Source organism: Haliotis rubra, unplaced genomic scaffold (genome assembly GCF_003918875.1).
Source record: "Haliotis rubra isolate DU_JTF1 unplaced genomic scaffold, ASM391887v1 Scf3, whole genome shotgun sequence".
In the NCBI taxonomy this organism is placed as follows: Eukaryota; Metazoa; Mollusca; class Gastropoda; order Lepetellida; family Haliotidae; genus Haliotis; species Haliotis rubra.
The window spans coordinates 3,193,200-3,215,525 of NW_025766968.1; the positions used below are offsets into that span (position 1 = coordinate 3,193,200).

Consider the following 22,326-nt stretch of genomic DNA (forward strand, 5'->3'; position numbering starts at 1 on the left):
TCTCGAGTGTCCTTAAATCATTGAATACTTGCGCATGCGCATCTGAAACCTTCTTCAAGTCTGTTCTCAAACTGTCTACCTCACGCCGCAGGTTTTCCATGGTAGATTTACACTCTGTCAGTTCAGCAACTCTGTCCTTGTTTTCATTACGTAAAACTTCCACAGCTTTGACCATAAGAAAGTAAGAAAGTTTATGGATAACAACTTCTTTATTATATATGATGCGACGTTTCGGTATGGATTCTTATACCGTTGTCAAGCAAGAGTGAAGTACTACAGCACAGAACAGACTTATATACATGAACAGGGATTAAGTAATAACAACATGTAGGACTGCATGAGGGGGGATTAACAATAACAACAAGGCACGGTGGCAATAATGTAGTGACAATAGGAAGCCAATGGTGGTGGAGGTAAAACAAAATATACATGCTGATGAGATTAATTAACAATGATGGCTGAGGTGCTCTAATCTGTTGTTTTATGAGATCATTGTATGCAGAAGGGATGAGATATCCTGGTCTCTGTTGATTGAGGGTTTGTGTCTCCGGATTTGAACTGCTTCTGCAAGTTTCCTTTTAATTGTGAAGTCCTGGTGGTTTTGGATAATATCTCCACATTGTCCCAAATTATCTTGTGATTGGGGCAGTTGATGATGTGGTCTGATATTGCTGATTTTCTATCAGATTTAGTGGTAGATGATAAGTGTTCTTTGATTCTAATATTTATGGGCCGGGAGGTTTCGCCTACATAGGCCTCGCCACAGTCACAGTTGATTTTATAGACAACACCTTAGCTTTGGGTTGATGTTGTCGTTTAGAGGTGTTCCTGCCATTCGCGCTTTCAGTAGGGTTTTAGTGGTGTAGAGAGCTGGTAAAGTAGGTTTCGATGCCTGCTTCTCGCTTGAGGAGACAGGCTGATGTGGTGAGAGGTTTTCCCTATGAAGGGAGGGAGATACGAATAGGTGCTGGTTCAGGTTTGTTGGAGGCCGGTTTTCTTGTTGGGTGGAGTGTGGTGCTGATAATTTTATCGACTAGTTTCGACGGGTAGTGGTTGAACTTGGTGAAAACATGGCGGAGGTGCTGTATTTCTGTAGTGGGACTGGTGGAGGAAAGGTTGATGGCTCGTCTGGTGAGGGTGGAGATAATGCCAGTTTTGGTTCTCAAAGGGTGGTTGGAGTCAAAATGAATGTATTGGTCGGAGTGGGTTGGCTTTCTATAGACACTGGTACGGATCTTGTTGGCTGGTGTTCTGGTTACAAGGACATCTAGAAAGGGAAGTTGACCACTGGATTCTGTTTCTAAGGTGAAGGACCCGGGGGGTGCTGTTGGTTGAGGTGTTGCAGAATCCATACCGAAACGTCGCATCATATATAATAAAGAAGTTGTTATCCATAAACTTTCTTACTTTCTTATTAGTCACCAACTTCTAAATGCCAATCAAACAGATCAGCTTTGACCATGTTGCCTTTCAACTTATCAACATACACCCTCAGTGAGTCAATTTCACTCTTTGTATTGTCATTTACTGTTTTCAGGGCTTGATTGTCTCTCTGTAGATGTGTTATTTTAGAACCCAAGCAGATAAACACATACGAAACTATCAACATCACATAAATGATTTATTCCGGAAGAATAAGAAGAGCTCGCCTAGAGAATATTGGAAAATGCTCAACAAAGCGCACGGTAAACAAACTGAAAATACCCTGATGTTGACACTTTTTACAAATATTTTGTTGGAATAAGTGAGGAATTCGAACCAAACGAGGCTGATCTCGACGAGAAATTGACTGAGACATGTATTTTCAATACTGAGACCCTTAACAGCGACGTTTCACGAGAAGAAATAAAACTTGCGGTAAAACAAATAAAAAGAAATAAAGCATCGGGCGTTGATTTAATCGAAAATGATTTTCTGATTGACTCAATAGATCTACTTATGCCTCTGTTTTAGAACATTTCAACCTTGTACTATCATCGGGTATTCTACCGGACTCGTGGCTTACTGGCGTTGTTAAACCAATCTATAAAGGTAAAGGGTGTAAACTGGATCCCAACTCGTACAGACCTATAACAATCTTAAGTTGCCTTGGTAAACTTTTTACAAGAGTGTTAAATAACAGACTGAATACATTCTTAGATACTAACAATATACTTAACCCAACACAGGCAGGCTTCAGACAAGGGTTCTCAACATGTGATAACATTTTTACTATGCAAATGATGATCCAAATACTAAAACTCTCTAAAAAGAAACTATATACGGTATTTGTAGATTTCACTAAAGCATTTGATAAAGTCTGGAGAATTGGGTTGTGGCATAAACTAACAAAAACTGGGATAGATGGGAGATTTTTCACGCTCATAAGAAATATGTATCACAACATAAAATCTAGGGTAATGATTGGAAATACCATATCAGATGAATTCCCGTGTTACGAGGGTGTGCGACAAGGTGAAAACCTGTCGCCCCTTTTGTTCTCGATATACCTAAATGATCTTGAACAACACCTCCTTGATAGTAGTTGTACTGGTTTTAAATATGAAACGCAAACTAACAGCATCGACCTCTTATACCATTTTATTATATTGTTATATGCAGATGACGCTGTACTGTTCAGCGAAAATCCAAATGATTTACAAACATCCCTGAATGTCTTCTTTCATTACTGTAAGAAATGGAAACTTAAAGTAAACTTATCTAAAACGAAAGTTGTTATCTTTGGAAGCGGCCCCGCGAAATCTTCGAAACTCCACTTTACCTATGGAACTGAAACTATAAATATTGTAGATACATACGATTACCTTGGAATTAAATTCCATAGGAATGGGCGATTTGTCCAAGCAATTAAATCACTTACGGAAAGCGCCACCAAAGCAATGTATTGTCTTTTAAAGAAATCCAGGAATGTTAATTTACCTTTAGATTGCCTTTTCGATGCATTTGATGTTATGGTCGTTCCAATTCTATTGTATGGCTCAGAAATATGGGGACACGAGAACTTAGAAATAATAGAAAGAATTCACTTAAAATTTCTGAAATTAGCTTCCGGTTTGAGAAATAGCACCCCAAGTTATATGCTTTACGGTGAATTTGGAAGAGAGCCTTTGAGTATTAAAATCTATAAGCGATTTATTTCACACTGGCATAAATTAGCCTCTGAGAACACATATTGGAAGCAATCCCAGATTATATATAACTGTGTTAACCACATCTGTGACAATACAAATAAAGTTCCATGGCTACGTTTTGTGAAATATATCCTTGATAACTGCGGTCTATCCTACGTGTTTCTAAATCCGTCTGTATGTTCTACGCCCTGGCTTGTCTCAATGGTCGAAAACACCTATAGAGCCCAGTTTTTCCAAAATTGGAAGTCAAATGTTGATTCTAGTTCCAAGGGGGATTATTATAAATATTTCAAAACCCAACCAATCTTAGAAAAATATCTTCTTCTTCCCAAAAATATATACTACCCAATTTTGAAGTTTAGAACATCTAACCATAAATTACCAATTGAGACAGGCCGATGGTTGGGCATTCCACGTGAAGACAGACAATGTCCACTTTGTGAATCAAACGCTGTTGGAGACGAGTTTCACTACTTGTTTAGATGTGAAGCTTTTCTCCAATTCCGACGTCAGTCTCTGAACACTAAATACCTAGAATTTCCAAATTTGTCCATCTTTAAGAAACTCTTGTCTACTACCAGCATAAGTGACCTTAAAGGCCTTTCTAAATTACTGAACCATGTATTTAATGCATTTAAAAAATGAAATATTGTAATTATCTTATATCTTTCTATCGTGTAAGCTGCTGTCTTGTATATTATGTAAATGTATATACGTTTATCTCATGTACCGCCGTTGGCGGTTTGTAGAGAATAAAGAGTTTGAGTTTGTGTCCTTTTGTCCTTCATCCAGAGGGCAAGCTATTCCTTACTCTCTAATTGGTCTGCTCAATCTTGTCTATTTTTGTTCACGATCATCAGCACATGTTATAAAGTTCGTCTACCTCAAACAACTGCACAACATGGTCACCTAAACAGACGTTTGACATTTTGACCGACTTCTGAGTTCTTCTCCTTCAGATCTTCAACTACTCTCTGCTTAAGGTTAGTTCACTAAATTATAAACGTATTATGTAGGATATAACATGACCCGCGGGCATTATTGAAAAGTAAGCAGGAAATGCCCAAGGGCCAGAGTAAAGCAGAGTGTTGTTTTACGATCGCATTCAGTGATAGCAAGACAGAGTTATATCAATCTTCAAAACAAGTAATATTGAAGTAATATCCCGGGGCAGAGGGACAATATTGAAGTAATATCCCCGATAGAGGGACAATATTTAAGTAATGCCCCCTAATCGACAGGCCATCGGGATATGACAAGAAATACTGCCTTGCAAGAACAATAGAGTGACGTCACTGTCGGTTTATAATTTTTGTTTAAGTACCACTAGGCTAACAGTAGTTTCGCCTGCTGCCATAGATGTCTTGTCAGACACGTTTTATATTAATAATGATGGTACATGTAAGACTTGTTCCACATGAAATCATGTATTATTTTAATAACTTTGTTTTGTATATATTTGTAAGTTTATCACAGCAGAGAAAATGACGTGGATAGCACCGAAGAGCTCGTGGATAGTCTTTGTCACTCTGAATCAGTTAGCACAGATCACTATGGTAGACTGGTTAACTTTGCTTTGATTGTGTCATGAATGTAGTTGATTAACCTTTCTTTGCTTCATGTGTGGTGGGGACGATGGTGTTCATGTTAGAGAACCGACTTGACCAGAACATATGGAGAACATACTGGTCATCATTATCGGTACTACTGTGTGTGAAAAAATGGTTTACCCAGAAGCATTTTCAGATCAGTGAACACATTGCATACTGAAAAGACGGACCTTCTTGGTCTTGGAGAAGCAATTTCAGTCTTTCCTTTGATGACTCCCTGAAAGCAATGAGGGTTGACCAGGTTGGAAAATTAAAAAGGAAACTGCGTGTATTAATATTCTATTTTTTCCTTGCATGGAATACACATTCCCCGCTGACCAGGACAAGAAACATACATCAGAATATTGGTAAGGGGCATTATAGCCATTTCGACCTTTAGAAAGAGCAAAATATGAAGAAATGTGAGGTCACAGAATTTATTTTTAAAAGTCTTTGTTAAGATCCTGCTTTCTTGTGTTTTGGAGCATGGTACTTTTCATCGTAGGTTGAGAGGAAACATGTCAAAAGGGCCAAAACGGAAAAAGTCAAAAGGGCCAAAGAAAAGTCAAAAGAGCCAAGGAAAGTCAAAAGGGACAAACTAAACATTGTCCTTTGGCTCTTTTAACTACAACCCGGTTGAGACCTCGAGAATGCGATGTAGTTTCAGTCACGACTTGTCAAATCAGGCCACGAAAATGTGGGGTTGTTACATTTCTTTTTCTCGCGTTCTATGGTTCTTACATTTTAGACTCTCGGGATGCAAGCGTAATATTCTAAGTGTAAGGAGCCTGTACGGAGCACTTCATTTTTCTTAAAGGCATGAATTTATGAATGTCAACTTCTCTATTTTATGAATATACTCTGAAAACGTAACAAAATAACAAAGGTGACATAAATTCATACCTTTATGTGTATCACTTCTAAATACCGTTCAAAGACTCTAGTTTTTCCTGTTGACATGCTTCTTCCTATCTTCATATTCACAGTAGAATTTCAGCAAAATCATGACAACGCTTGAGTCTGCTATCACATGTAATTCACACAAAACATATAACCAACAGATTCTAGCACTTTTGGGGTTGATTCCGAGAGGGTGAGATCGCTGACATAGCTGAAATACTGCTGATGTGACCATCAATCGTAACTCATCCATTCGCTTGTCCAATCCCATTAAAATAGTTCGGATGACCTATAAATTACATCCATCAACTGGCTCAGTTTAACCAACTCATTTATATAGCTTAATTTGCAAATTAAGCCATACATTCGGAACATATCAATTTCTTGGACAATGTTTAAGGTTTAGTTTTAATTGCACTGTGCACATGATTCATTGTACTTACCGTTTATTCCAGCAAAATCGTAGATGCGGTGTCCTCCACACAAGTTACAGGTAAATCAAAGGATCATTGCGTTCCTCAAAAAGGTAACATGATACATGGCTAGAATCTGCAGCAGGTGCATCATGGTGGTGGAGTGTGGTACAGTGCATAGAGCCCAGGTCACAAATTTGTTGGAGTTGAGGAGCCACAGACAGTCTTTGCATGGGTAACAGTGTTTGGCAGCTTGACTCCTGGGAGTTTCTTGGACTTCAGTCCTGCCCCACAAAGAAGCACATGTGACACATGTGGTCTCACATCAGGCAAGTGAGTTTGTTTAAGAATTGCCTCTGTTCACCATCAGTGAACGGGTACAGGGTGGGATAAATCATATGACTTCTAGCTTCTCACAGGCATCTCGGGTTATCCAGGGTAATAATACCTTAGCGCGCTTTGAGCATGGAAACAGGCACTTCACTTTACTTTTTTAGCAGTGGTGAAACATATCAAGTGCACGCTGAAAATGCTGCCAAACACTCACTCTCACTATGAAAACCTGTAATACTGATGATGCTGTAATACTATTGATTCAGCATAAAGCAACACTAATTCATCCATTCATTTTCACCCACACACTCGAGTAACAACATTTACGTATGAACATAAATAAATGAAAACAACACTTTGCTAACCATAAATTACCTTTTTAATTAATTAATTGATCACAATTGCGTTTTCATTCATAACTGGCAATATACGATTGAACGTCCTCTGTAACAGAACTGAATGGTGTTAGGACACACAACAAGGAACATGACTACAGGTGTGTACAACAACAGGACACCTATGTACACTGTTGTAGTTTAATGTACACACTGTACCAACACAAATAGTCCAATGAGTCCTCTGTAGGTACAACAGAAACAGTGGTATAAGGAATGAAGTGGCAAACATGTTTAGTATCAATAAAACCCTATATTGCAAACACCTGTATCATACTTCATCATGGTCTTTTCGCCCTTCAATACCATCTATACAAATGAAAATAAAAAATAAAACAAATTAAAATCTTTATAAATCTCTGCAATAGTACAATATTAAACAAGAAAATTCCTTTCCGACAATCATAAATACATATAGACAAAACATGAATGTAATACTTCACACGATATTAGATATGTAAATTCACATAAATGAAGTGCAAGAAATGTGTAAAGAAAGGTTTTATGCATATATGAAATATATTTCACTGTGACTGAAGATTGACATAGCACATTAATTTTAGTCAAACTCATCTAGCACTGCAAAATGTTACTAAATTGGAATGATGAATAAAGTTAGTCTCCCTGGGGACAAAGTTCCTACCTAGATGTAACCATTGATGTTTTGTTACCTCTCAAAGAACAAGCACTCTACACACAGATTAAACGTTGACAAAATCCTTACATAAGTAACCGATTTAGAAAGAAACAGATCCTGTTAAATCAGGTCAACATCACTGATTGATCTGTATTCCGATACCACAAAGCCACAAGCCAGGTTGAGTTACCAGTGTGTGTGTATCTATGCATGCCTTCATCACAATGTTCAATGAACTTTCATTGTTTAAATGTAACATGCCCTATTTCACAAGTACTGACTACCTGGTTTTTCAAAACCCAACTTTGTGACCACAAACAATGCATAGGCATTCAACTGATAACACATGTGAAATAAATAGCACACACATAAAAGTGCTAAATTTACACCAGGCTTCAGAACCCAATTGATGAATTGATGAAACCCTTCATGGAACAAACATATGGAGGTTAATGAAGTTAGATACTAATGAAAAATATCGGCTGACATGATGGTTAGAACTCAGGCATCGTCACTGGAACCATGCTAATTAACAGCTCATGTACATCTGGCGCTATATTATGGAGGAGAAACAACAATTATGCAAACGTGTAAATCTGTTTGAATTATGTTCAGTATTCTAACACCGCTGTAAATAATGGACAGACCAAAACACTCCACATTCTTAATTTGTGTTATAACGATGAACATTTTAATACCCACATCCTTAACCCTAGTTCATCAACATTTGAAATTAAGGGAGGTACATGGATCTTGTGGTCTATTCCACAAAGCAGCTTAGCGATAAGGTGATCATAACTCCTACACTTTAACATTGACTCATGACTGTCATAGCGCTAAAATCACTCTGACGGATGGGGGCCCTGGAGGCGTAGTGCTTGTATCTGATCCCCTAAATATTGAACTTTTAATACTAAGTTAATTTAAGTTAAGCTACACTGCCAGGCTTTTATCTTTGAAGGAGGTGTAGGCCCAACATGATTGGCAGTCCAAACGTGTGAATCAAAAGGACATTGTCCTGTTGGTATTCAAATTGTTAATGTATCAATTAAGCAGTTACCTACCCTATAAACAGACACAATCCTATTTTCAGCTGGGTGACTTGTGTCTGGACAAAAAAATGGAATCAGATGTTGGACGATACATTGTCTTTCTTCTAAAAGAACCAGTGTTAGCTGTATCACAGCATGTCACAACTGTGCAACATTAACCACCCCATCCCTTCTTTAAGATACAACTGTGCAACATTAACCACCCCATCCCTTCTTTAAGATACAACTGTGCAACATTAACCACCCCATCCCTTCTTCAAGATGCAACTGTGCAACATTAACCACCCCATCCCTTCTTTAAGATACAACTGTGCAACATTAACCACCCCATCCCTTCTTTAAGATACAACTGTGCAACATTAACCACCCGTCCCTTCAACTGTGCAACATTAACCACCCCATCCCTTCTTTAAGATACAACTGTAACCATTAACCATCCCATCCCTCTTTAAGATACAACTGTGCAACATTAACCACCCTGTCCCTTCTTCAAGATACAACTGTGCAACATTAACCACCCCATCCCTTCTTCTTTAAGATACAACTGTGCAACATTAACTTTAAGATACAACCAACATCCACTTCTTTTTAAGATACAACTGTGCAACATTAACCACCCCATCCCTTCTTCTTTACAACTGTGCAACATACAACTGTGCAACATTAACCACCCCATCCCTTCTTCTTTAAGATACAACTGTGCAACATTAACCACCCCATCCCTTCTTTTAGATACAACTGTGCAACATTAACATTACCCACCCCTTCTTCTTTTAAGATACAACTGTGCAACATTAACTTCTTTAAGATGCAACATTATTACCACCCTGTCCCTTCTTCAAGATGCAACTGTGCAACATTAACCACCCCATCCCTTCTTTTAGATACAACTGTGCAACATTAACCACCCCATCCCTTCTTCTTTAAGATACAACTGTGCAACATTAACCACCCCATCCCTTCTTTAAGATACAACTGTGCTACATTAACCACCTGTCCCTTCTTTAAGATAAAACTGTGCAACATTAACCACCCCATCCCTTCTTTAAGATACAACTGTGCAACATTACCCACCCGTCCCTTCTTTTAGATACAACTGTGCAACATTAACCACCCTGTCCCTTCTTCTTTAAGATACAACTGTGCAACATTAACCACCCTGTCCCTTCTTCAAGATGCAACTGTGCAACATTAACCACCCCATCCCTTCTTCTTTAAGATGCAACTGTGCAACATTAACTGTCTCTCAACATGACAGATGCAATCTGTACGGGTCACATTTGCAGTTGTCAGAACATGTCATGTCATCATCTTAATTGAAGTAAACCTACCATGCTGAATCCAGAGCATTAACATCAATATATGTGGAACTGGCTGCAATACATATAGTACAAGAACATCGGGTGTAGAGACTCACTGTTCTAACTTTCACACTGTATCACAGAAGTAACGAAAGAAGTTTACAACCTTGAAATGGAGCCTTGAACATGTACATCATAGATGCAGATCGCACTCATTCAGACCATGGTGTATACATCCCTACTTCATTAACTATATACAAAACATGATAAATAGGTACAAACTACCAAACACAGTACTATACCAGGTATGTTCACCTCTGCTCAACAGCTTATCACATTGCAGATCAACTGTTGATTACACTCTATTCAAAGGGCATTATCCCCTATCAGAACCTGGACTGTAATATAGAGATGCCTAATTCATTATCATCTATCAGGACACACCTGGGACAGTTAGACAACTCTTTATATAGAGATGCCTAATTCATTATCATCTATCAGGACACACCTGGGGCTGTTAGACAACTCTTTATATAGTGATGCCTAATTCATTATCTATCAGGACACACCTGGGACTGTTAGGCTAACAGCATATATATAGATACCTACCTCATTATCAGGACACACCTGGGGCTATATGGTTTAAACAGAGATGCCTACTTCCTTGTCACCCATTACCAGGAAACACTGGGCCGTTAGATCAAAACACAACTATTTATATAGAGATGCCTACTTCATTATCACCAATCAGGATGCACCAAGGGCAATTAGTCAATTACGTAAATAACTGTAAATATATAGAGATGCTTCATCCTTCTTACATAAGAGAACTATTATATCCCTCAGGGGTAATGAACAACCTGTTTGTAAAGGACATGGAGTGATACGATCTACATGTGCATCTAAGACTCCAACTAGTACAATTGTTCTATATATAGGATGTGTTTATGTATCAGACTGTGTGTACAATCACATATGAGTCTGTGTATAAGACTTTATATCAGACTGTATATGAGACCATTTCTCAGACTGTATACACGGCCATGTTTGAGACAGTATATAGATCATATATCAGATGTATATTAGACCATATATCAGACTGTATATTAGATCATATATCAGACTGTATATAAGAAGACCATATATCAGACTGTATATAAGACCATATATCAGGCTTTATATAAGACCATATATCAGGTTTTATATAAGACCATATATCAGACTGTATTAGACCATATGTAAATCTGAAGGTACCAGACTGTACATAGACTACATAACAGACTATATAACAATCTGTAAACAAGACTAAACAACAATCTGTACATAACAGACTGTAGAAGACCTTAAAACAGAATGTCAATAACAGTGTATTATGAGCCTTTTAATCAGATTGGGTAGAAATATCCTGTATATCAGTATATCAAAATCACATCAGAATATATTGGAGATGAAAGGCAGACCCAGGATTTTGATGTGCACACATTGTCATGATAGACTGAGATGTTGGGGAGAAAATTAACCCAGGACATGTACCATCAGGACCCATTTGAATCTGCCACTGGAAACCACAAATTTTAGACTGTAGGAATACTGGACTCTATCAGACCTGGCACCTGACTCTCAGTAACTGATTGTATGTGACTCCCTATTACACTTTCTAACTCAAATGAGTACATTCCTGTTGTATGTAATGTTTTCATATGGGAAGGTAAATCTTGATGTCAATGCACTTCCAATGTTCATAAACATCTAGTAAACAACTAGCGATCTTCTACACAAACAGCAGGTCTGTACAAGTAACAATGTTTCAACATCAAAACTGGTGCAGATCACAAACCACTACAAGCCCTGCACAGGGGCAACATCTATCTCATATCCTGTGAAAAAGTGAAATATTATCTTACAAACATGTATAACAGACTCTATTATGCTTTCTACAATGAAAAAACATATAGATGTTTATCAGACATTCAATCGATAATACTCAGGGTCCATTATATTGTGTCCTGATGAAAATGATAACAACATGGCCGACTGGTGGGAAAAGGGGGATCACTCTGTAACATTTCATCATCAAATATAAATAAAATTATTCACATAACTTTTAAGTCCCAAAATGTATACAATTATATTGAGAAGAGAAAGGCTGAGCTTAAACAAAATATTCATTTCCATTGTGAGAGCATGGCTATATAAAATATACAGACAAAATAAAATCTAGGGATATAAAACAATAAAGAGAATAAAATACAGAAAGAGAGTGAAAGAATTCTGTACAAATGACTAGAAAGTTTGTCAGCGAACTCTCTACTGTTGAAGCCAACTGGCCCAGAGTGCACACTTCACCTCCAATCTGTACAACACTGTGCAACTCAATACATTGGTGCCTGTATTTACAATATATTGCACATGAGATCAAAGAGAGGAAATCACATTACAAGCAGTTCATACCATTTCATCAAATGAAATTTACAGATTACAGAATTAATTGGAGAAAGTATATTTCTGAGTATTATAATATATACATAATATAAACAAACAGAAAAGGGGACAAGAATATACTTTATGAAGCAATAATGAGGGTTTATATCAATTCTACGCTTATTCCTTAAACAGTAAATGTGATCGACCACCAGTTTGTACATTACAAGTTCAGCTTGTATATACACGGTTCCTATGACAGTGGAATAAAATGAACATGAGGTAACTGAATAGGGCACTAATGTGTAATATCCAAGAACAGCTTCTACATACCAGTAAGATGCCTATTGCACAGGAGTTTTCATGAATAATGTTTCCATTTTGGCATCCATAGTTTGAAGCCCCATCAGGTCAAAATTTGTCAGAAGAAGATCAACTTAATTATTTCCTTCAGAGTGACATTTCAATCCACTAACACAAGTCACTAAATTTTTTGTTTCTTATTAATATTATTGCTATTAGTGTTGCTGTCGTTATTTATTATTAAGGCAATAATTTTTCAGTGCTAATTCTTTTAACTTGGAATCTGCTTTTGGGAACATACTTAGATAAGACATTCAAAGATACTATTTGTTTCCAACTACTCTTCAATTAATATTTCCCATTTGGTGTCACATGTGCCTACTCTAGGATATCACATCTATCCATAAAAATTGACCTATTTCTATATCAAACACATCAATACACTCAACAATTGACTAATACTGTCCACATCATACCATGAAGTAAAATATAGCATATTTATCACAACCCTCCAATCACTGTAGAGTTCAGATGCTCTGTGTGTGCACAGCATCCCTAACACATCAACAGCAATGTATAACAGCTTATTCTGTACTATATTCCTAAATCACAATGAAGTTACTTTGTTGATACTTACCCCTAAACTACAATATATTTCAAAAAAGATTATCTAAACATTACACCTCACTGTGTATTCTGTTCTTACTACCTCATCTCAAATCATACCAAAAGAAAACTTTGCAGCAGGACACAATGACACACACTTCAGCTAGAAAGTTGTAATGAATATAGTATACTGTAATGATGTTACTATTACCCAGTGTTATACCACTGACAATACTGTTGTCTAGTCATCTAGAATCACTAAAGCCATCAAATGTATAACCTATTTGGCTTTCTCTCTAAGATGGACAAGGACCCCATAAAATGGGCTGGTACACCGTTCTGGTCACAATCAGCTTAAGTAATCTAGAACTTGGTCATTCTGTCTATGATGGTCAAAGATCGAATAAAATGAGCTAGTACACATCCTAGTCACAATCACCTTCATAATCTACAGCTACATACAATAATCTGATCTTCCCAAATCTAAACCAAGATCAATTCAGCCTGCATGAAAACGTCATCCTTAATGCTCACTGCAGCCTTTTGGAACTGCTCTACACCATCCTGGCTTGTATGATCTTCAAGTGACCAGGAAGGTTTCCTAAATTACATGATCATCAATCATTTTCAAAGACGAACATAATTCCTAGCCTCCAGTCTTTGTGACACCACTTTCTACATTATCCACATACAAGTGAGAGTACATGACTTCACCATGTCTTCAAATATCTACATCAGCATGCTGGTCAAGATGGCCAGGTCTGGACGATGATATCTTTCTCTGGCAACTGCCTGAACTTCATGGAGCCGTCCACCCCACACGAGAACAGGTGATGACCTGGGCCCAGAGACACCTGGGCAACCCCTGACGTGGACCCCACATTCTTGAAGAAGGTGCTCTTGCTGTGCTCTCCAGGGAAGGAGAACAAGAGTTGGTGGATATCAAGGCCCCAGACCTGAAAGAAAAAGCATTAAAATCATATTCAAAAGGTTATGCTTCACAATCCAATTCAGAATTAACAGCTTTGGAATTTTTTAAACATTTTATATACATTGGCAAATATTTGCCATAAACCATTACTTATAAATGTAAAGGAAGTCATTTTTCTACATATAACAGCGTACAGAACAGTACAATCCTGACCTTGACATCGCCCTCTGCAGATCCTGTGACGAAGTATTCCTCTTCACTATCCATAGCGAGACATTTGATTGGTCCATCGTGAGCTTGGAATGTGTGTCGCATCTGTCTCTGACGCATGTCAAAAATACCTCACACAAGCTAAGGAAACTGACTTTGTGCATATGGAGAATGAATAGAGGTAGTCATCAAGCACACATCCAAATAGCTGCTCAAATGACTTACACTGTGGGCTATTTTGAGTTTTATGTGGAATTTCTACCTATAAATCATTGCATGAGCTGTATTAAAAATACCTACATTTGTGACACTTGCAAGAGAGAATTCTGGCATTTGGCATTGCAGAGTAGATAATGATCAAGTAAGTGAGGGAATGATTTCTGGCATTTTGTAGAATGTAGCTACTGGTTTACCAAGGCAGCTTGCAAATAATTGTGTGTTGAACTGGTCTGCACTGTTTGCTGCACTTTTGTGTCTTTTGGATCAAACACTTGACATCAATATCAGAAGATTTAAAGTAAATTACTGTTTTTAATTAGCCAAGCTGACAAAACTTAAACCCATTTCACTAGACAAGGGTCCTGGGTACTGCTGTACAAAGTGATCTTGGCTCTAAGGTGATTGTAACTGTCATACCTTAACATGGACTTACAACTGTCGGACCATAGCGTCCACCGTCTCGAGTTCGATCCCCGCCGGCATACCAAAAAGCGTTAAAATATGGTACTTGTTGGTCTCCGCCTGGCTTCGGCATTAATGGGTACAACAAGGACCCTCAGAAGTATACACATGGCATGCTTCACTGCGGCATGATATCTCAGTCGGCTAGCACTATAAAACCAGCTTAAGTCTGGGCTACAAGCAGAGCACATACACATACACACACATGCACATGGTATTCTCAAGCACGCGACGTTAAACCCACTTTCACCTCACCTCACTTACAACTGTCATAGGAGTAAGGTCGCTTTGTACAATGCAACCCTGAAACACATAGCATTTAAAGCCTTATTCTAGAGTCTATCACAGGTTTAAGCTTAAAATCATCATAATGCAATAATCTCGGTGGGGATAGGGGGATGGTCCTATGACTTGCGGCTAGTAATCAGTAATATGCAAATGTAGTGATTGCCCGACCCTGAGATACAGGAGCTCTTTTTTCAACGTTTTCTTCAGGCTGGGGTGTGGTGGGCGAGCTGGCTAAGGCGCCAGGATACTGATCCAGCGAGGTTGAGGTGCCAGGATCGAGCCCACCTGTGACCGGGTGTAAAAACCTTGGAGTCAACTTTGTGTGCAGACTCTTTCAGTCTTGTCACAACCCCTAGTGTACAGTACACAACCCTGTGCACTTAAAAGAACCCACGAATCAGTTGGTATATGACCAGATGGTGGCCACATGAATACGTGCAAACACCTAGTTGTAGGTACAGCAATGTGCAGTGAAGTTGGACAAAGTTCTGTGACTATGTGTCCCAGTCCACCCAGTTGTTTATGGGGACCGCGTTAGGACGAGAAAGCCACAATAACTCAGTGCGCCTAGTGGCAGCAAGAGTTGTATACTCCCCAGGGAGTTGAGATTGATAATACGATGTGCAGTTGAGATTGACATCCAATATCGAGGGAAAAATACCAGCGCCTAGAGCATGCACTAGTTGCGTGGATATGTGCGCTGTATAAGTATCCTATAATAAATAATAATAGTGACAATATGAAAGATGTGGGTTCTTGGGTCTTATTCTGTATTGGGAGGAATCAATAATGGCAGCTTGAATTTTTGACAACAAGCTGTAGGCCGAGTGCTTTCTTTAGGCCAGACAGAAGGCTTGAAAGGATACATATTTCTCCCTTCCTGCCGCCACTGATCAGCATCTGGTGTTGTGGGGCGTACACGACAGCAGGACTCCCATGTTCATGGCAGGTGAACGCTGGAACAGACAACAACATTGATTTCAAGCCCTGTCTACACAAGCTGTCCCCAAACCTTTCACATTGATAGCTCACACATTAGAGACCATGGACTATGAAAAGTTTCATGTTCTGACAAAAAGACATAGCAGCATGGATTAATTAACATGGGATTAATTTTATCTATACCTCAATATGTCCGTACAGCAGGATGGAAAGATAACTAGCCTACAATATGCAATGGAAATATTATTCTGTGAATGAATACAAAGTCAAGATGAATTCCCAAGGTCAGTTTTTAAGGATATTCCTTAATATCAATAAACTCAGTAATGCAGACAAACCACCTGTATCCTAAACTGTTCCTGACCACATGGCCCAGCAACTGCCCTCTACTCACCATGCACCAGGGCACTCTCGCTGAGGCAGCAGAAACGAATGCAGACAAAACGCATGTATGCTGTTTCCAACCAAATAGCCAAACAACTGCACTCCACTCACCATGCACCAGGGCACTGCGCTGAGGCAGCAGTGTGTCCCACAGACACACATTCTTGCTCTCTGACGAGTGGCCTGCTGTGGCTATCAGACTTGATGAACCCACAAATGTGAAGTCACTGGTGGTCTTGTTATGACAGCTCAAGCTCTGCAATCAGGTTGTCAAAAAGATATTAACCCAGGTTATGAAAAACCAAACTCTTTCATCCAAGAAACACAAAAACAGAAAGGCATAAAACATCATACTATCTATATCTTACATAGAATGAAGACTGCTGTCATATGTACAAACTACACCTATTTACTATGACATAACAGTTTCAATACAGTTAGCATCTATGTTATTCAAGTCCTTACCCCTACAAGTGGAGCTACAGAAGCCTTACCATTATTGGTTTGTTGAAGTTGCTGCCAAGGCCAACCTGCCACAGACAGATGGATCCCTCTATGTCGCTTACACAACACTGGAACATAAAGGTCAGTATCAGGGGATGCCTCAAGTCAAACAAGGTATTATGCCTCAACTTCTTTGAGTGGCATTTAGAAGTTGGTGTGATGAACAACTGGGACAGTTCTATGGATATACAACATTTGATACTAAAGAAGTTGTATATCCATAAAACGCTCCCTGTTGCTTACTATACCACAAATTTACCCATTAGGCTTATCTCCTCTTACTACTCTCAATACTATTCTTATTAAGTCATATCAATATATTCAAACATAGATTGCAATGAAATCCAGGCAATGCCAGGTGTAACAACTCAGTTTAAATGATGATGGGAAATAAATATTTGTACATTTTCATCAGGTGAAAGTACATAACCATGAATGTTAAGAGTAGCTGACTGATATATTTATTACGATTTCCTTAATCATATTAGCCTGGAACTCCTCTTGCCATTAAGACATAAAGCATCACATTCAGTAAGATCCCTTTCATGTATTCAGAGAGCATGCTAGATTTAGTACTAATGTTCTGTGTTGGCGGACATAATTGAAAGTTTACCTTGTTGCCCTGAGCATTGAACAGCACCTTGGTGACCTTGGGGAAGGATCCTTGTTGTCTGAGGACAGTTAGAGGCTGTGCATGGCCCCATTCCCATAGCCTCACACTACCATCGGCACTACCACTCAGATCTGTAGGCATAAACACACACATGTAAACAGGGCATTTGAACCCTCACACGGCCTCACACTACCATCAGCACTACCACTCAGATCTGCAGTCATAAACACACACTTATCAACAGGGGATTTAAAACCTCACATTGACTCCTCCTACCATCGGCACTACCACTCAGATCTGCAGTCATAAACACACACATATCAACAGGGATTTGAAACCTCACACTTCGGTCACTTTGACAAACAAAGGATTTGAACTCACGCCAGATGTACACATGATCCTGGCACACCTAGGGAAAGCAACTCTGCATGCAGCACCTTTAACAACTGGTTCACTCATACTCAGATTTGACAATTTGAAGATAAATACAGCCCTGTTTGATACCTAACAAGTAAAACTGGCTTGTGAATTTTGTTCTCATTTTTAATGGATGTTCTTCATATACTATTAAAAATGATACCAGAATCGTGGAATACATTCACTGATCCTGAAGCTGAAACTTTGAAATTTCTGTCAACAGTGGCAGGTGCTTGGTCTACTTACAGTGAGGGAGATGGGGATGGGATCCCATACGGAGTACTCCGACAACCTGCCGCCGCAAGATCTGAAACACACATCACTGCATATAGCATCCAGGCATTGTCAAGCCACCAGAGCGTCACTTATAATATCACTGTTCAACAATTACATTAGTAAGATTAACATTAGAGGTTACGGGCTTCAAAAGATATCCCCATCTAATTATTCAAGAATTATTGAAATAACAATAGTATTACATCTGACTTTAAATTTAATGTATTACATCCATATTACACAGACTGTGCCATACTGCACATGAACAACAGTGAATGGACACCTGGTGTCACAGACTATACTGGTGGTGAGCAAACAATGACATGCCATGTTGTGGAGGTGTATGATGGACGCAGATCGGTGCTGTGACAACATACATGACGGTGGTCACCTAAACATACTTCAGCTCCTAATACTACCAAGTCTGTCAGTTGCAGATTGGTGAAACTGACAATTACAGTGTCGTGCTGACAGACAAAGGCCATAATTGAGGTTAATCTGGGGTTCAAAACCCTGTCAGTTTATCTGACATCCCATGAGGACAAACATCTGCACAGTTTCTATCACCTGGCCACCCAGTCCTCTTTACTGTGAAAGCAAAGCCCACATAAGAGAGGTATTACTTCATGGAAGCAAAAAGAATACATATCAGAGAGATCCAATTCCAATTCCAGTTGACATTGCAATTGGGTTCTATCTCAACCTGAGCATTAAATTTGATTGATTTTTCTTTGCAACACCATCATGAAAATCATAGTCTACACACCTACATAACCCCCAAAACAAATATTTTAACCCTGTGAGATTCAACTTACTATGAAACTATGACACAGATATCAAAATTATAAATAACTAAGGTATCAGTGTTAATCCTTCAGCCAGTGCACACCACATCATTCTCATCTTAGTTATTTTCTTGTTTCAAAAAAATTATACATTTTAATCAAAAAGGTAATAATATTACACACCTCTTACAATAAGCACTGGACACTATTTCCCATGAAGCTTTCCACAGGGAAGCTTATCAACTAAGCATACAGCTATGTCAGAAACTATCACAGACATATATTATCGAGATAATAGTCAATATAGTCCTCAAAACCAAAGTTGCAATCATCAAGGAACACAAACATCACACATGCTGTTTCAACTTAACATGAAAAAGTTTGAATATCATCCTTTCAACAAAACTTTGTACTAAATAGAATCTACATGATATATTCATGAAGACAAATTTGACTTATGGTTTTCATACTCTTTATTCTTTATACATTTTAGATGCTTGTACCTTTAACAAACTTGGTGTGAAATGTTTATTGAAAGAATAAAGAAGTTGAAATTTATAAATCTGCTCCATCTTCTCTGATACAACTGTTTCTAAAATGTTGCATGAAGAAGTTGTGTTATAGCTACATTGACTGCATGAATGAACACAACAAAAGGAATAGGAATGCTTTGTGTTACATTTCTATAAAGACTGTGACAATGAACACAATATAAGGAATACATTGTGTCACACAATGAACACAATATAAGAAATACATTGTATCACACAATGAACACAATATAAGGAATACATTGTGTGACACTGCTATAAAGACTGTGACAATGAACACAATATAAGGAATACATTGTGTCCCACTGCTATAAAGACTGTGACAATGAACACAATATAAGGAATACATTGTGTGACACTGCTATAAAGACTGTGACAATGAACACAATATAAGGAATACATTGTGTGACACTGCTATAAAGACTGTGACAATGAACACAATATAAGGAATACATTGTGTCACACAATGAACACAATATAAGGAATACATTGTGTCACACTGCTATAAAGACTGTGACAACATCGACAACTAAGGGAATACTTTGTGTCCCACTGCTATAAAGACTGTGACAATGAACACAATATAAGGAATTCATTGTGTGACACTGCTATAAAGACTGTGACAATTAACACAATATAAGGAATACATTGTGTCACACTGCTATAAAGGCTGTGACAATGAACACAATATAAGGAATACATTGTGTGACACTGCTATAAAGACTGTGACAACATCGACAACTAAGGGAATACTTTGTGTCACACTGCTTTAAAGACTGTGACAATGAACACAATATAAGCAGGACACACAACACTGAGATGTGGAAGCATGTCAAGCTCACCACGCGTATCAAGCGTTTACTGCGGTCAAGCACAAACTGGGAAAATGCAGGATTGTGCATCCCAGGAAAGTGCAGTCCCTTCACCTGCCCTCCCAGATTAGCATACACAGAGGAAGAAAATACACATTAGTTCAGGGCTTAAACAGATATAGATTACACGCTAAACCTGAAAAGATAACTGAAAAATTACCAGATTTACAAAAAAGATCAAGTTCACAACACTTCATCCTACACAACACTTCATCCTACACATATCCATTATTACACAGTCACAGAGAAGTACTGAAGTTTCACATCAGGTTGTGCACACAAAAAATCTCAACATTGCAGTACTATAAAATTCATGTTATATGGGCTACAGTGAGTGAGTGAGTTTAGTTTTACGCCTCATTTAGCAATATTCCAGCAATACCACTGTGGGGAACACCAGAAATGGGCTTCACACATTGTATCCACGTGGAAAATTGAACCCGTGTCTTCGGCGTGACAAGCAGACACTTTAACCATGAGGCTACCCCACCACCCCTTATGGGCTACAGAATTAGATGTCAACAACAGACACTGTGGGTTTTTCATAACAAGAGAACTACTTGTCAGGCAATGTTTGTTATGTGTGTAGTGCCACATCCAGCAATATATTGCAGCTATATGACAGAGGCCTGAGAATAATTAGTCTGGACTCAACAAACCAGTGATTGATAGTATGAGCAAAATCTCAAGCCATCGGAGTATGACGACACACAATACACCATGCCATGGATGAGACAATTTGACATGTGTTTCAAAAGGCTCATAAGTTATACACGGGCACACATGCCACCTGTAGGAACATTGATGTACTACTGGGGAACTCACTTTGAAACATCAAACAGATGCAAGGTTTCGTATAGTCAAGACACAGATATAATCCTCAGGGAGTTGATAATATTATCTGAATACACACTGATCAACTGCATTGGACAATGATGCCATGCACTTTCAACAAGCCTCTGTGTTATTATCACTATTGCTATTATAGAGTGAGTGAGTGAGTTTAGTTTTACGCCGCACTCCGCAATATTCCAGCTATATGGCGGCGGTCTGTAAATAATCGAGTCTGGACCAGACAATCCAATGATCAACAGCATGAGCATCGATATGCACAATTGGGAACCGATGACATGTGTCAACCAAGTCAGCGAAACTGACCACCCGATCCCGTTAGTCGCCTCTTACGACAAGCATAGTCGCCTTTTATGGCAAACACATGGGTTGCTGAAGACCTATTCTATCCCGGATCTTCACTGGTCGCTATTATAGAGTGAGTGAGGTTGGTCTAATATTAGTTTTAACAGTATTCCAGTCATAGTCCAGCCCAATGTGGAAGGAAAGCCCGAAATGACACAGGTCTCAGATGTTAACCCCTATGGTGAAACCCATGAACAGAGGCGAGGTGCTCACAAGTGTGATCATGATGAACACAGATTCAAACCCCAGAGTATCAAATATCAGCACAGCAAATCATTATCACACACTTTGCACAATGTCACTGATGTAGGATTAGGATTAGGATGAAGTAGGATGATTGACTGAAGGAACTACATTTCAAAATAGTTCAGGAAGTGAAGACTTAGTGCAAGCAGCATTAACGGCAAGTACCAACCCACCATCGCAGCTACAACATCTACTGACTACTTACTTATCATGAAGCTAAGGGCTAAATGATACCTCCTGTATACATATATGTATTTAGGCACTGTTGTGGTATACCAGAACAGGTCTCGAAAATACTTTTCTAGTTGTACCATAATTATCATTACCCTCCTGTATAAAGATACCAAG

At 38.6% G+C, this 22,326-nt stretch overlaps 1 protein-coding gene and 1 long non-coding RNA gene across 2 annotated transcripts in view; both read right to left on the reverse strand.

The window, feature by feature from the left end:
* Window positions 1-6,727: 6,727 nt before the first annotated feature.
* On the reverse strand, window positions 6,728-9,199 carry LOC124282424. The gene is made up of 2 exons (XR_006900149.1): window positions 9,122-9,199; window positions 6,728-8,823 (listed from the first exon to the last, which is right to left on the reverse strand). It is a non-coding gene; the product is annotated as an uncharacterized LOC124282424 (long non-coding RNA).
* A 337-nt stretch (window positions 9,200-9,536) lies between these two features.
* LOC124282423 (dmX-like protein 2) overlaps window positions 9,537-22,326 on the reverse strand; it is a 119,607-nt gene continuing 106,817 nt past the window's right edge. Inside the window, 7 exon segments of the mRNA XM_046718414.1 lie at window positions 9,537-14,037; window positions 14,226-14,353; window positions 16,058-16,147; window positions 16,629-16,773; window positions 17,012-17,089; window positions 17,635-17,765; window positions 18,298-18,358. Coding sequence (XP_046574370.1) covers window positions 13,828-14,037; window positions 14,226-14,353; window positions 16,058-16,147; window positions 16,629-16,773; window positions 17,012-17,089; window positions 17,635-17,765; window positions 18,298-18,358 — 843 coding nt within the window. The 3' untranslated portion in view covers window positions 9,537-13,827.